Source organism: Dendropsophus ebraccatus, chromosome 9, assembly GCF_027789765.1.
Source record: "Dendropsophus ebraccatus isolate aDenEbr1 chromosome 9, aDenEbr1.pat, whole genome shotgun sequence".
In the NCBI taxonomy this organism is placed as follows: Eukaryota; Metazoa; Chordata; class Amphibia; order Anura; family Hylidae; genus Dendropsophus; species Dendropsophus ebraccatus.
This window is the reverse complement of record NC_091462.1, coordinates 100,488,379-100,502,929: the sequence shown is the minus strand read 5'-3', so window position 1 is coordinate 100,502,929 and position 14,551 is coordinate 100,488,379. Positions and strand designations below refer to the sequence as shown.

General features: G+C 41.6%; 1 protein-coding gene across 4 annotated transcripts in view; it reads right to left on the bottom strand.

Moving 5' to 3' along the window:
- Window positions 1-664: 664 nt before the first annotated feature.
- The window catches only part of HS3ST6 (heparan sulfate-glucosamine 3-sulfotransferase 6), a 47,197-nt gene continuing 33,310 nt past the window's right edge, over window positions 665-14,551 (bottom strand). The window contains exons 1-2 of one of the 4 annotated variants that reach the window (XM_069982088.1): window positions 4,890-4,964; window positions 665-1,712 (exon numbers count right to left, since the gene is read on the bottom strand). In XM_069982088.1, the coding sequence (XP_069838189.1) occupies window positions 1,094-1,705 (612 nt within the window). In that variant the 5' untranslated portion in view covers window positions 1,706-1,712; window positions 4,890-4,964 and the 3' untranslated portion in view covers window positions 665-1,093. Of the gene's footprint in view, window positions 1,713-2,093; window positions 2,172-4,889; window positions 4,965-14,551 lie in introns of those variants that run through there. The other 3 variants (XM_069982086.1, XM_069982089.1, XM_069982087.1) reach the window with 3 other exon arrangements.

Genomic DNA, 14,551 nt, shown 5'->3' with positions numbered 1-14,551 from the left:
TTTAAATGGTGTGTGAACATAGCCTTTCTGTGTTTTTAACCCACTTCTGGTTTTCGTTGCAAATTAAGACCAAAATACTGAGTAAAAAATGTGTGTAAACCCAGCCTTACAATGAGTGACCTCAACTTTTATGAAGGATCCACCATACTATCAGTCTAGTTGACCACCATGCCATTAGTCTAGGTTACCACAACTTTTTGGGGACTCAACATCACTATTATCCTTGGTGACCTCAACTTTTGAGAGGATCCAACATATTATTACCCTGAGTGACCTCAGCTTTTATAAAAGATCCACCATACTATCAGTCTAGGTGACCTCAACTTTTGGGGACATCCACCATACTATCACCACCATACTTGACTACATTAACTTTTGGGAGGACTTCTGGGGGATCCAACACATTATCAGTTTAGGTGACCTTAACTTCTGGGCAGGATCTACCAAACTATCAGTCTAAGGGTCACATTTGGGGGGATCCACCAGACAATCAAACGAGGTGACCTCAGCTTTTTGAGGGTCCACCACACGATGACCACAACTTGAAGAATTCTTATACTCCACTATTATAATAATTTATTATGCTGCATACCCTACTTAGGAGAGCCCAAACCCTAAAAAGAATAGGAGGGGAGGAGTGGTAACAAGCATTGGGTCCCCATACTGTCTTGATATGAGAAATGTAGGGTTTTCTTAGGATTGTTGCCCTTTATGTTTTTGGAGGACTAATAAAGTTCCCATCAAGGAAGTGATACAACCCCCTTAATGTGACACACTGTTGTCTTCATTTCCTTTTTTTGTTTTTATTACTTGTGCTTGAAATATTGGTCTCTACACCATAGGTATATATAACGTTCACTCTGATATAAATACAAATTACAATAGTAAAAAAAAAATGCCCTATGCCCAATCTAGTAACTCGTACAAGTCCACCAGTGGGCAAAAGTGATTGTGAGTTTAGAATTTCTAATGGGCATCTACCCCCGGGGGAACTTTGGCCTGCTTGTCCCAGTAGATGGTTGATGCATCGCAGAACCAAGAAAATGCCCCCTTTTTGTCATATAAAAGATGCCAATCCAGTCAATAAAAAACATCAGTCCCAGCCAAAGTTGTGGCCGGTCATCTGGTAGAACTTCATGTTGTATGGTCTGTAGAATTCCTGAAGACGTAACAATAGCGTCTTATCTATATCAGGGTGGGGACGCCCTTTGGATTTGCCCAGACACCTTGGCTTGCCACTTCCTTCTGGCTTCTTTAGACAAGGAAATCCCTTAGTTTTGTTGAAGAAGAAATGCTTATCTGTTATAATCCTCTTTAACCCCAAAAAGTCCTGAACTCGGCCCATTTCCCCCGCGGGGTCACTGACAAGTCTCTCCCCGCTAACAAAGAGAAATTTCGAGAGAGGGAAGTATTGGAGCCAGTTCTCTAAGTGCTTAGCGTAGATACCAATACGGATGGCGCTCCAGGTGGTATCGATTGTCCCCATGCTAGTGTTTTTAAAGGCCAATGCTTGAAAGGTGGGTAAGGATGGAGTTTTTGACAGTGTCTGTGTATAGTCAGAGATGGCCCTGGTCACTGGATTTCTGACCACCACAATAAGCTTCGTGTCCTTGGACATGTTGTAAATTCGTCTTGGTGCCTCTGGGGTCACAAAGTAACTTGGCGTCTTCTCCATTGTGATCTGTCCGTCTAAAGTCCGAGGCATCAAGTTCCTTAAAAAAAAGAGAAGAAATAAAATGTGTTACTGTTAACTGGATTGATTTTTAAATGGAATATTGATGATTAGATCAGGAATGAGGAAAGACACACAAGGTGACAGGAGGCGAAGAGAACACACTGGATACTGATGGGCCTACCAGAGGGCTTTGTATAGGGTCCCTTAATAATAAGTAAAACTTAACTCAAGTGACAACAATATGGCCCCCAATGAGATTGTCAGCCAACTTTCTATTTTCCTGTGAGAAAAGAATAGTCCTGCTTCTGTCCACCATGTTCCTTACATATGCCATGATGCCTTCTAGATTCCATACTAGTTAGGAACGGTATTAAATTATCCATTGATTTTAATAGAGATTTTCCATGTATCATTTTACCAGCACAGAGATTCCGGTGGCGCGTACCATTTTTTTAAAATGGCGCCTGGTTCCCACGCTCAATGCTGTTTTCTTCATGTACATTGGCCGCTCTATGCACTAGGCCCGGCGTTGCCAGGGTAACACTATCCCCTCCCTTTGGTGAAGCAGCGATGCTTGATTCTAATGGAGGCGTGTCGGCAAAAGGAAGGGATATCATTACACAGGGGGCGGCAGTGCATAGAGGGCCTGCTGCACATGGAGTAACCAGCGCCGAGCACAGGAACCAGACATCGCTTTGAAAAATAGGCCGTGCCACCAGGATCTCTGCACCGATGCTGACAAAGTAGTAAAAAAAGAAAAGAATTTCACTTATGAGATGGCACATCTTTAAAAAAGTAAAAAAAAAAAAAAAGACATATACTCATGTGACCACAAACACTGTTCAGAATTATATGAATGTTTTCCTGTCTGCAGAAAATATATATGTTTTCCAATGCAAACCCAAAATGATATAAGATGCCCCTGAGCACCTAAGTGAATATACAATTATATCTGACCACGGTCGATTCCGGAAAGATTCAGGCGCAGAATACAGAAGAAGAGTCATATTTTGTATTTATTAAAATAATGAAACCAAAGTAGTGTATTTTCACTTTTCTGTCGCCCCAGGGACCGGAGACTGGGTTAGGCCTGGACAGAGTGACTGCAGCCTTATAGGATATTTGTGGAAATAATAACCTACTCTGGGATTTCCTGCTGCAGCCGCGATGGGTACAAGACATTTCAATCGTTATTTTCCTGTCCTGCTCCTCGAATAAACCCCAGGACTGTTGTCATCCAATACTGAACCTGTCAGACCGGCCACAGATACTGGAATCGCGTCTGCACATTATTTCCAAGGCTTATTCACCCCTTTCACCAGAGACTATAACTGCTATAATACAGCTCCTATATCCATTACATTATAATCTGAATTGTGTGTCATGCAGCTGCACAAACTAGTCTAAATTGGTGAAGTAAAAAGAGAAACAGAAACATATATTTTTAAAAAGAAAATGAAAATCAGCTTTTGCATATTTATTCACCTTTTGCTATGAAGTCCCTAAAAAGTTCTGGTGCAACCAATTTCCTTCAGTCCTACTTAGTGATGTGAAGTCCTCCTGTGTACAGTCTAAGTATATTCAAGAGTATGATGGTTGGGAGGGAGATCAATTCCCACTAGTCATAATCCTGCTCCACACTGATATAGGGCAAATACCCCGAAACAGCTGTCTGTGGTACTTCCCAAGTCCGGTCATTTTTGACTGCGGATTGTTGGAAGGTGGTTTCCTTGACTAGAAAGCCCCCTTGGCTTGGCTTATATAACTACTACTATAATACTGCTCCTATATACAAGAATATAACTACTATAATACTGCTCCTATATACAAGAATATAACTACTATAATACTGCCCCAATATACAAGAATATAACTACTATAATACTGCTCCTATATACAAGAATATAACTACTATAATACTGCTCCTATATACAAGAATATAACTACTATAATACTGCCCCCTATATACAAGGATATAACTACTATAATACTGCTCATATATACAGGAATATAACTACTATAATACTGCCCCATATATACAGGAATATAACTACTATAATACTGCTCCTATATACAAGAATATAACTACTATAATACTGCTCCTATATACAAGAATATAACTACTATAATACTGCTCCTATATACAAGAATATAACTGCTATAATACTGCTCCTATATACAGGAATATAACTGCTATAATACTGCTCCTATATACAAGAATATAACTACTATAATACTGCTCCTATATACAAGAATATAACTACTATAATACTGCTCCTATATACAAGAATATAACTACTATAATACTGCTCCTATATACAAGAATATAACTACTATAATACTGATCCTATATACAAGAATATAACTACTATAATACTGATCCTATATACAGGAATATAACTACTATAATACTGCTCCTATATACAAGAATATAACTACTATAATACTGTCTCCTATATACAAGAATATAACTACTATAATACTACCCCCTATATATGAGAATATAACTACTATAATACTGCTCCTATATACAAGAATATAACTACTATAATACTGCTGCTATATACAAGAATATAACTACTATAATACTGTCCCTGTATAACCTGTCATAGTTTTGTGTGTTGTGCAGTATATAGATAGCTGTGGTTTGCCTCTGCTCACACTAGGTGCCACCTGCATCATTCTCATAAGTCGATCTTATACCAGAGCCTCTATGGAGTGACCTTAAGAGGATTCTATTCCAGAATGTTACGCATGGCCCGCAGGTATCTGCTGCACAGAGCGCGGCACACAACCTGCAGAAGAGCTGACATTAAACCATACAGGAATCCTTCTGACTGCTGCTTCCCGTGGAGCCTTCAGCTATCGGACTGATGGATCCACATACAAGCTGAAGCCTCATGCAGAGCTTTTGTCCATTTCATAAAATCATCCTGCGTCCCATTTTTAACACTTCAGTGACTTTCACCTCCCTGCAACTTTTGTTGAAATTCTTCCTCATCCTCATTTCAACAGGATCCAAAACAATATCTAATGTCTATAGGGAGAACCCATCTTTTCTCTATCGAGGTGTTACATTAAGCTTCTGGATGCAATACAAACCCTATAATAAGGCCCCCCCTTATGCAGCAGATATACCTTTCAATAACATACCTACCCCTATAGCTGTGCCTCTATTCCTCTATAACCTTACACTGGGGATATTGGCACCTACCTGTAATTTTAGGGTCATCTTCCATCCCTCTGCCTTATGAAACTGCATATGTTCTCTAACATAGACAATCCACTGATTTGAATGAACACTGTGTAATACTTCACTTCTCCTGTGGTGGCACTGCAGGAAACGAAAGATTTAGGGTACAGTTACACGGGCCAACTACGTCCCGATCATTTTAGTAAACGTGTGCCGATCTGCTAGATAGGCGCTTGTTTATTAGACAGATAATCGGGCAGCAAGGGCTGCATGGACATCGCTAGCGATGTCCATGCAGCCCTTGCCCAAACCCCTGATACCTTACCTCTCCCTGCTCCCGGTCTTCTCTCCTGTGCTCCGGAGCCTCCGGACCCAGCGGCAGCTGCTCAGGCAATCACAGGACAGGTCTGCTGTGGCCTGTGATTGGCTGAGTGGCCTGTCAGCTGACAGGCGCTCAGGCGCTGCAGCCCCCCGGAACGGGAAGCTGCGGAGCACAGGAGAGAAGACCCGGAGCGGGGAGAGGTAAGATATCAAGCGTTTGGGTAGTTGTCAGCCAGCGTCCCCATATCGCTATTAGAGTATCGATGCACGGTCGGCGCCCAAACCTAAACCAACAATCAGATGATGATATAGGGCCCTTACTGCCAGATTTCTATAGTGATTGCCGCTGATGGTGGTCCCAGCAGGAAGGACACTTTGTGAATGGACTATTGACAAGGAACCTTTCTAACAAGTAAGTATTGTCCATAGAGGTGGAAAGGCGCATACACATGTAAAACCTACTATTACTGTATGGAAATTTGGCCATGAATAAGGTTTTGTTCATACAGGATTGATTTTCCTACAATATATGATTCACATCAAAGTCAGGCGAGCCTGTAATCGCCCCGTTTATAGACGTCTTCCCGAGCTCTCGTACACTTCTGCTGCGTTTAAGGGGAGAAGCGACGGACTTTCATGTTTAATAGCAGGCATTATAGTCTGTAAAGCCAAGGTTTAGGGGCTTTGTACATTGTTAGACGGCATCTGTAGAGCCTTTTCATGGGCAGTAACCAGACAGAACACAGGTGGTCCGAGGGTCCATAAAATACACCGCACTCTAAAGTCATGCCAACCTCAGTAAAAAGGCATCGTCCATGGGTTGCGTGTACATCGTCATTGGACCCATTGTGTTCCCGCTAAGCTAAGCACGATATAACTTTTTTCTATAATGGTAATATAAACTAGGGGTTCTTCCATCTGGACCTTTATGGCATATCCACATATGTTGAGATCAAGGGCCGACTGGTCCAATTCTAGATTCTTGTGATCATTGGAAGTGGTCAAGAAGCTAAAAACAGCCAAACAAGCTATTTTACACAATTTACGTAACTTCCACAGCAAGTAGTTACGTGAACAGCGTAGAACAGCGAGCATTGTTGTTTTGTTAGCTTGGATGTTATGGAAACAGCATAGCTTATGGCGTAACAATGCCAAAAGGTTTTTAGATTTTTTGAGAGTTTTCGCTGAATTTTTATTTATTTATTTTTTCAATTTTTTGTACTATCTTATAAAATAATCCTGAATTCTTACAGTTTTCATTCTAGCCACTAGGCTTAACTGTTCTGTCTGTGATGATAAGGAGGATGCAGCAAAGGGTGGACAATCTGAAAGTTGTGGCCAAACTTGAAGATCAGTTACACCCAAAAAATTTGGCCACGTTGGATACAGAACTCAACTTTAAATGCAGTTATAATAATTACCTGCAGACATCATATGGGAATAAACATGTACTCTGTGTTCTAATGGAGGAAAGTCGAATATTCTGTGTTTCCTCCAATGTTCTACAGACGTCTATGGCTCGGGGTCTGGCCTTGGATGCTCTTCTGGGTTTATTGGTGTCTCCGTTGTGTTAGTAGCCCTGGGGTCGGGATTAAACACACGTTCCCTATTATCCACCAACTTTCCTAAGATTCCTCTTTATAGGTAATGCGATACATATAGATTTCTCATTGGTGCCAACAAGGACAGAAGTCGAAATCAGATCCAAATTGACACACAAAAAAGCACATGCCTATATGTAGAGCCCGGGACTAAAAACAGGTTGGCTGTAAAAGTTATACGAGGATTGCTTAGAAGGCCTGGACATGTCTGGATCGAAAAAGTTGTAATGGTTTAAACCACCAAACTAAATCTAAATAAAAATATATATATATTAAATATTACGAACTGATATTTAGTAATAATCTAGGATTGTATTCTCATTTACGGATTGGTTGGAAGAAAAAAAACTTGTATTCCCAATGAAATAGCATGCATCTTTTGTTATAAGTTTACATATGGGCTGTTCCTCTCTTATTCCTCCTGGAAATATATGAATAAGCTGTCAACTGCTGCCCTTGTCAATGGACTGTGTCACTCCACAATGACGGACTTCAATCAGATCTGACAGGGTCGGACTGTGTAGGTTCAGATCCTATTGACAAGGGAGACGGTAATGCTTAAAGGAGAAATGTATTGCCCACCAAAAGTTATACAAATTACCAATATACACTTATTACAGGGAATGCTTATAAAGTGCTTTTTTCCCTGCACTTAGTACTGCATCAAGGCTTCACTTCCTGGATAACATGGTGATGTCACTTCCTGGATAACATGGTGATGTCACTTCCTGGATAACATGGTGATGTCACTTCCTGGATGACATGGTGATGTCACTTCCTGGATAACATGGTGATGTCACTTCCTGGATAACATGGTGATGTCACTTCCTGGATAACATGGTGATGTCACTTCCTGGATATAATGGTGATGTCACTTCCTGGATAAAATGGTGATGTCACGACCCGACTCTCAGAGCTGTGCAGGCTGTTGCTGCTGGAGAGGATGATGGAAGAGGGATGCTCAGAGTCCCCCTTGTGCTCTGTGTCCCTCAGTGTCCCTCTGCAATTATCCTCTCCAGCAGCCACGGCCTGCACAGCTCTGAAAGTTGGGTCGTGACATCGCCATTTTATCGAGGAAGTGACATCACCATTTTATCTAGGAAGTGACATCACTATGTTATCCAGGAAGTGACATCACCATTTTATCCAGGAAGTGACATCACCATGTTATCCAGGAAGTGAAGCCTTGATGCAGTAGTAAGTGCAGGGAAAAAGCACTTTATGTGTATTTCCCATAATAAGTGTATATTGGTAATTTGTATAACTTTTGGGGGAAATACATAACTCTAAAAAAATTTTCAACAGACTTCTCCTTTAATTGTTAATTTATCTGTACGTTTCCAGGAGGGATACCAGAGAAACGGTAAAACCAAAGTTCTGAAAAAAGATGCTTCAGGACTGTTATTTCATGTGGAATAAAGTACATAATAAAACTGATACAAATACATGCCGCTTCCTCTATCAAACCTCTATAGTTAAAAGCAGCTGCAGCGCACATGTTGACCACAGTTGTTTTCGACCAGGGGGTCACAGGAAACTGTTCTCATGATCAATCGGCATCTCAGCAGTCTGACCCCCACCAGTGAGACACACATCACCTATCCCTTTAAACTACTTACACTATAACTTCAAGAATTCAAACAGTAGGATGACCCTACCCCTTGACTACAGTTTCCCTCCTCTTATCGTGACCTTGCACTTACTACCATCCTCACATGACTGAACCGGTCACTACCTCCCACAACTTCAGAACACTCCACTACTGCTGCTGTAATAATCTCTGTGATCTGATTGGCCAAACAGTGTTCTATCTCCGCCCACTTTTTCTACACATGGCTCTGTACAGGAAAGTGCTCTCATAGACTGTCCTATATCTGTGTTAGCAGGACATGGTGAGGAGCAGATCTCAGCCTCTGGATGTATACAATGAATGCTTCCATTCACTGACACCAAGCAGACATCTTGTAAAAATTGTAAAAGCATTCAGTCCTTAAGGTTACAATAATACAAAGCTTACAAATTTTGTCATAGTAGCCACATGCCAAATGTGTTTAAATTTTTAAATACATAAAATTGTATTAGTTACATTTATTTGATATTACTTATCATATTCATTTCTTTTTTCGGTTTATATTTTATTTTCTATTTCCTTTAACTTTTTCCTTTAATTATATTTTATATATTTTTTTTTTATTTCATTCATATTTTATTTACTTTATCTTTTTATTATATTTGATATATTTATTTTATATATTTTCCTAATTTATTTGATATTTTCTTTTCATTTGATGCTTATCAGATGTATTTACATGTCGTCTCTATGATATTTTCTTTAATTTGATTTCGTTTATGTTTTGTTTGATTTGAGTTATGTATCTTAATGTCATTCATTTAAAATTTTCTTTTTGTTTTATAACTTTATATATATATATTTTTTTTTGATATTTTGATTTTGGCGGGTTAATCAATCAAAATGTCAAAAAGAGTTATATAAAGGGGGCACATAGTTTTTTCCAGGACATTCAGCCCGTCAGGCTGTCTTTGTCCCCTCACTGCATTCACAAGGTCGTCTCTCAGCGAGACTCCATTGTCCCCCTATACCTTCAGCCGCATATGGATACCTTGTATTGTATGAATATTACGACGATTGACGGTCGTGCATTTTCCTCGCATTCCATGTGCCAATCATGCTTTGTAACCGCTCTGCACTTAGCATATGTTGTTGTTTTTTTTCTGGGTGAGTGGCGATCATCCGTAGTCTGCGCTCCACAATTGTTGGGAACGGTACAGCAGGAGGGAAGATCGGGGCACGACCGCACACTGTGCCATAATGAGGAAATTAACCCCAGACGGGTCATCCAAGGTGCTGGCACTGCCAAGACGGCAGCAATGACAGCCCATTAGCCACACAAAGTCTTCCAGTGGCCAGCCGTGTGGGGCTTCTGTGAGACCCTGGCTCCTGTCACATCCCATCTCGCTCCCGGAGAGAGGTGGGAAAAAGCATCTGTTACACATCCCCGTCCTCCTTCTCTGCCTCCCAAACAAATATCCCGTACAGAACGCCAGCAAATTTTTTTTTTTCCCCTTCGCGACAGGAAATCTCCTCTTAAAGTTTTAATTACTTCAACATTTTTTTTCTATGTGATTTTTTTTTTCCACTTGAAACGCATCAGGTCAGTTTTTGAAAATTTGAAGATATTTTTGGAATTTTACTTCTCATTTGTAGCCAAATTCAAAAGCCTCTCCCTGTCACTTTCCCGGATTATAATTGCCTTTAAGCTGGGGGGATGCATATGCTAATGGCCGTCCTTAATGAGGAAATGATCCGTCTGGAATAAAAACTGCTCCTGCTGACTTCAAGGCATTTCAATTAGCAACGGGGGAGGAGGAGGAGGGGAATCATTTTCCTAACATCTCCCCTTTGCCCCTGCCTCCTCATTACCGACCGGATCACAGGCGACTGGTGCCAGGTAAACTGGAAGCGCTTCAACTGGTTTTACAAGTGGAGTGCGGGCTGGCGCTTTATTCTTCACCAAAGGGTTATGAAGACGAATCTCTGGTCGCAGGGATTTGCAGCGGCGTTCTGAGGACACATTGAAAAGATGGAATGTTGGTCCAATATTTATTCTTACATGGTGGAATAAGGAAGCCAAAAAAAAAACTACTTCTAGAACACTAAGAATATTAGAAATCTGGCTACGAATTAGGTTATAAAGAAGCAGCGCCACTCTTGTTTAAAGGAAGTACTCGGTATTGCAGCTAAAAACTTTTCCTCCATCTCCAAAAGTTTTATTTCTACTTCAAATCTTAACCCAACTCCAGTGAGCTGCAATACCAAACACAGCTCTTTTATTTTACTAAAAGTGTGTTGTATCTTTCCACCAGTAGAAAAAATGTGAAATAGGCGGCAGAAATTCTGACAGGATCCTCGGACTTCAGGTGCATTTAATGGGACTAATCTATTTCCAACATGTTTTCTGCACAGAATAGAATAGGAAGAAGTAGAATAAGGGCCCTATTACACAAAGAGATAATCTGCCGAATCAGGCTAATTCGCTCTGTGTAGTAAAGACAGCGACCAGCTGAAGAAACGATTATCGGTTGTTCGTTGTTCCTTAACATGTTTAAAAAAAATTGTCCGCCGGCCACACATTGCTACATGTAATAGTGATGCGTGGCCGACGGCTAATGCCAGGGTAAAGAAAAAAATAAAGGTTATACAGGTGTCCTGCTTCCTTGTTACTGTGTTCTCCGCTCACCACAGTGACAGGCCACTCAGCCAATCACTGACTGTGGCATTGTCCCATCACAACCAGTGGTTGGCTGAGCGGCCTGTGACTTCAGAGAATGGATAAGAAGTCCCTGAGGCGGCTGCAGTCAGCAGGGAACACAAAAACAAGGTAGCAGGACACTGGGGGATCCCGGACAGGTAAGTACATCTCTTTATTATTTTTTACAACAAAGCAAGGGCTGCACGGACATCACTAACGATAATCTGGCCGTGTATGGCAGATCTAGCAGATCAGCACTCGCTTACAGTGTAATGTCAGGCCCTAAGTAACAAGCTGCTGATAAAAAAAAATAAATGGCCACAATCCACAGTGTGCACAATGGTAAATATCCTTTTTGAAAATAATTGGATCCATGTTGTTTGTTAACAACCAAATCACAACTATAAAAAAGTCGAAAAAAAATATTTTGGTTACATCACATGACTTTAGACGTGATTTGCTGTCACATAACACACGTCACCATATAGCTCTAGCCTTACAACAAGGAGCAAGTATATCAGGAAGTTGTCAACCTTTTCATTATATTATGATTGGTGTCTTTGTTGGCGTTACTAACAGGACAGAGAATAATTACGTTCATCTCACAGTCCTCGCAGTCCATATGGCATCACATGACGCGTAGCCTTCTGTTACTTATCCCCCGTTGGCTATAAATTTGCCACAAGGTCAGAATACAATAAATCTCTGCCTGACGCCCCCTATAATGTGAGTGTGTACTGAGCTGTGGGCAGGTATATAGCCTACCTGATCACTAGGCCCGGGCGGCCCCATGACTGAGCAGAATGGCCTGTCTGCCAGGTACTGCGGCCCCTCCTCACCCCCGGAGACCCAGCCATGGAATTAATCTCTTTTACCAGGAACATACTTAAAAGCTAATTTCCCTGGATACAGAGCGACGCTCCACGAGTTCCCGTTCTCCTATATAAACTATGGGAAAATCCTGGGAGGAAGGAAGGAAAAGTTCATTAAAATAAGATTTTTAAGTAGGTTAGGTAAAATATGTATTTTATTAAGCCAGGACGCGTCCATGGTCGTAGTAATGATCTGTCTGCGCGGCCATATGTCAGCTTTTATGGTCGCGTTTATTACGGGATGTAAATTAATTCGCTGTACTTCTAAAAATTTTCAGTTAAATCAGGTTTTATTAGCGTCAAGCAATGATCTGTATCCGGGGTGTACAGTGATGTCTGAGGGCCGGCAGCTGTCCTCACATTGGGGATGTGCATGGAATAGAGATGTTACATAGTAGATGGGCAATGTGACAATGGGCCCCCAAAACTAGGTGAGCCATTGTAGCTAAAGACTAGGGGGGGGGGTATGGCTGACAATAGGGGGCATTGTGGCTGACCATTGGGGGAAACTTCCCTTAAAATATGGGTGTCGTGGCTTTTAATAGTAGTGTAGATTGTGGTTGACAATAGAAGAGGAGTTGTGGTAGGCAGCATGGGAATATAGCCATACTGAAACTAGAGGGGGCACAGGTGATAGAGGACATTATTACTGACAATAGGGGGGGGGGTAGGTCTGTGGGTGACAGTAGAGGACAAAGGATGTTGTAACAAACAATATGGTGTCACTAGGGCACAGTGTATGTGACCAGGAGTCATTCTGGAGAGCACGCTGTGGCTGGCACTGTATGGGGGGCACAAAGTCACTATAGTCACACCGCACACAGTATATATTGTAAGGCGCTGCAGATCATCCTTGGGTGCCGAATAGGTGAATATATATATGTATACGGCTCCAAAACACATCCCCCCCTCTTCGTAAATGCACAAACTACAACCCACTCTGACGCTCGGTGTGAACGTTCCCACAATGACCTTCTTATAATGTATGACTGTGTATTGTGCCGCATGCTGGCTGCTCTCATACAACCACCAGGTCTATATACTGTCAATGGGCCAAACGTCTCCTCTGCCAAATGACTGTGAGCTTCTGCTGCCAGATCTGAACTCGACGCCAATGACAATAAGGCCGTTACAAAGCGGATGATAAAATCCACCTCATTGTACATCCTAGAAACTGAAAATCCTGCTAAATAGTCCTTGAGCCTCCTGAGTAGCCATTAATGGTTATTTGGTCACAGAGTCACTCCGGCCCATAGACCTGCAGAGCCCCTGCCCTCTCCTCCTCTTCCTCTCTGCGACTCCTCCTCTTTACAGTGAACTCAATGCAGCTGTCTGATCTATGGTCGACTAAAAAGAAAAGGCTGTAAAAATTGGGTTTTATGACATTATCCAGAGGGACGTCCTGACGGGAAGTTTTATAGCAATGACTGTAGATTCGCTTATGCGCCGGTCGGTGTTACCAAGTAATAAGCTAACAATAGGTGGATTCAGAGGCTTTATATCCATTACTGCAGGCTACAACCTAAAACACGGCCCCTCTTATTAGAAGTATAAGCCCCCGAGAGTCTGTCATTTACATGTGTAAATGTTTTATAGCACTTCATTACAGGGAGAGGAACCCAGGCAAATACAATGGAGAAGTTATACTGTGACTTACAGCGGGAAAAAGGGAGCACAAAGTTATATTATACTTTATATTCACCCAGATGGGACATGGCTGCACCCCAAATAGTTTACCTTTGAAAAAAAGAGAATGGATAGGATGTTATAAGGGATATGGATTGGAGGAATATATACAGGGGGGCAAATAAGTACAGTGGTGCCTTGGATTAGGAGCATAATTCTGTTCTGGGACCGCGCTTGTAATCCAAATCCACTCTTAAACCAAAGCACATTTTATCATAAGAAATCATAGAAATGCAGCCAATTGGTTCCTCACCCCAAATATAATGATTTATTATTCTAAATAACATGTAAAACAGATGAAACAAACAATGGGAAACAGCAGAATATGTGATTTTATAAGTTACTGTACAGTAATGGAGAGGATGGGAAACACAAGGGCGGACAGAGACTGCAGGGGGCAGGAAGGAATGAGCAGGACAGATGTGGGCACATACATGCAGCACTCTCTGTCTGGGGAGAGAGGGGTTACAGCTATGGAGATAACCTCCACAGTCCTGTCCCCTGATGTGAGCCCAAGCCTGAAGTGGATCTGCCATGATTTGGAAGGTGAGGTAGACTTCCTGGGTCAGAGTACAGGGCTGTAGACCCCGCTATGCAGACCATGCCCCTCCCCCACTCGCACCCCCAACCAGTACAGAGAGCTCCTAAACCAAAGCAATGCTCTTAAACCAAGTTACAATTTTGAGAAAAATGTGAGCTCTTAAACCAAAATGCTCTTAAACCAAGTTACTCTTAAACCAAGGTACCACTGTATTTGATATGCTGTTGATTTAGCAAGTTTTCCCTCCTACAAAGAATGGAGAGGGGTGTAATCTTCATCGTAGGTACACTTTACCTGTGAGAGACAGAATCTATTAAACAAATCAAGAATCCTGGCTCTCACAGACCTGTTAGTTTTTCCTTAAGAAGTTCCTTTAAGGGTCCATTTACAC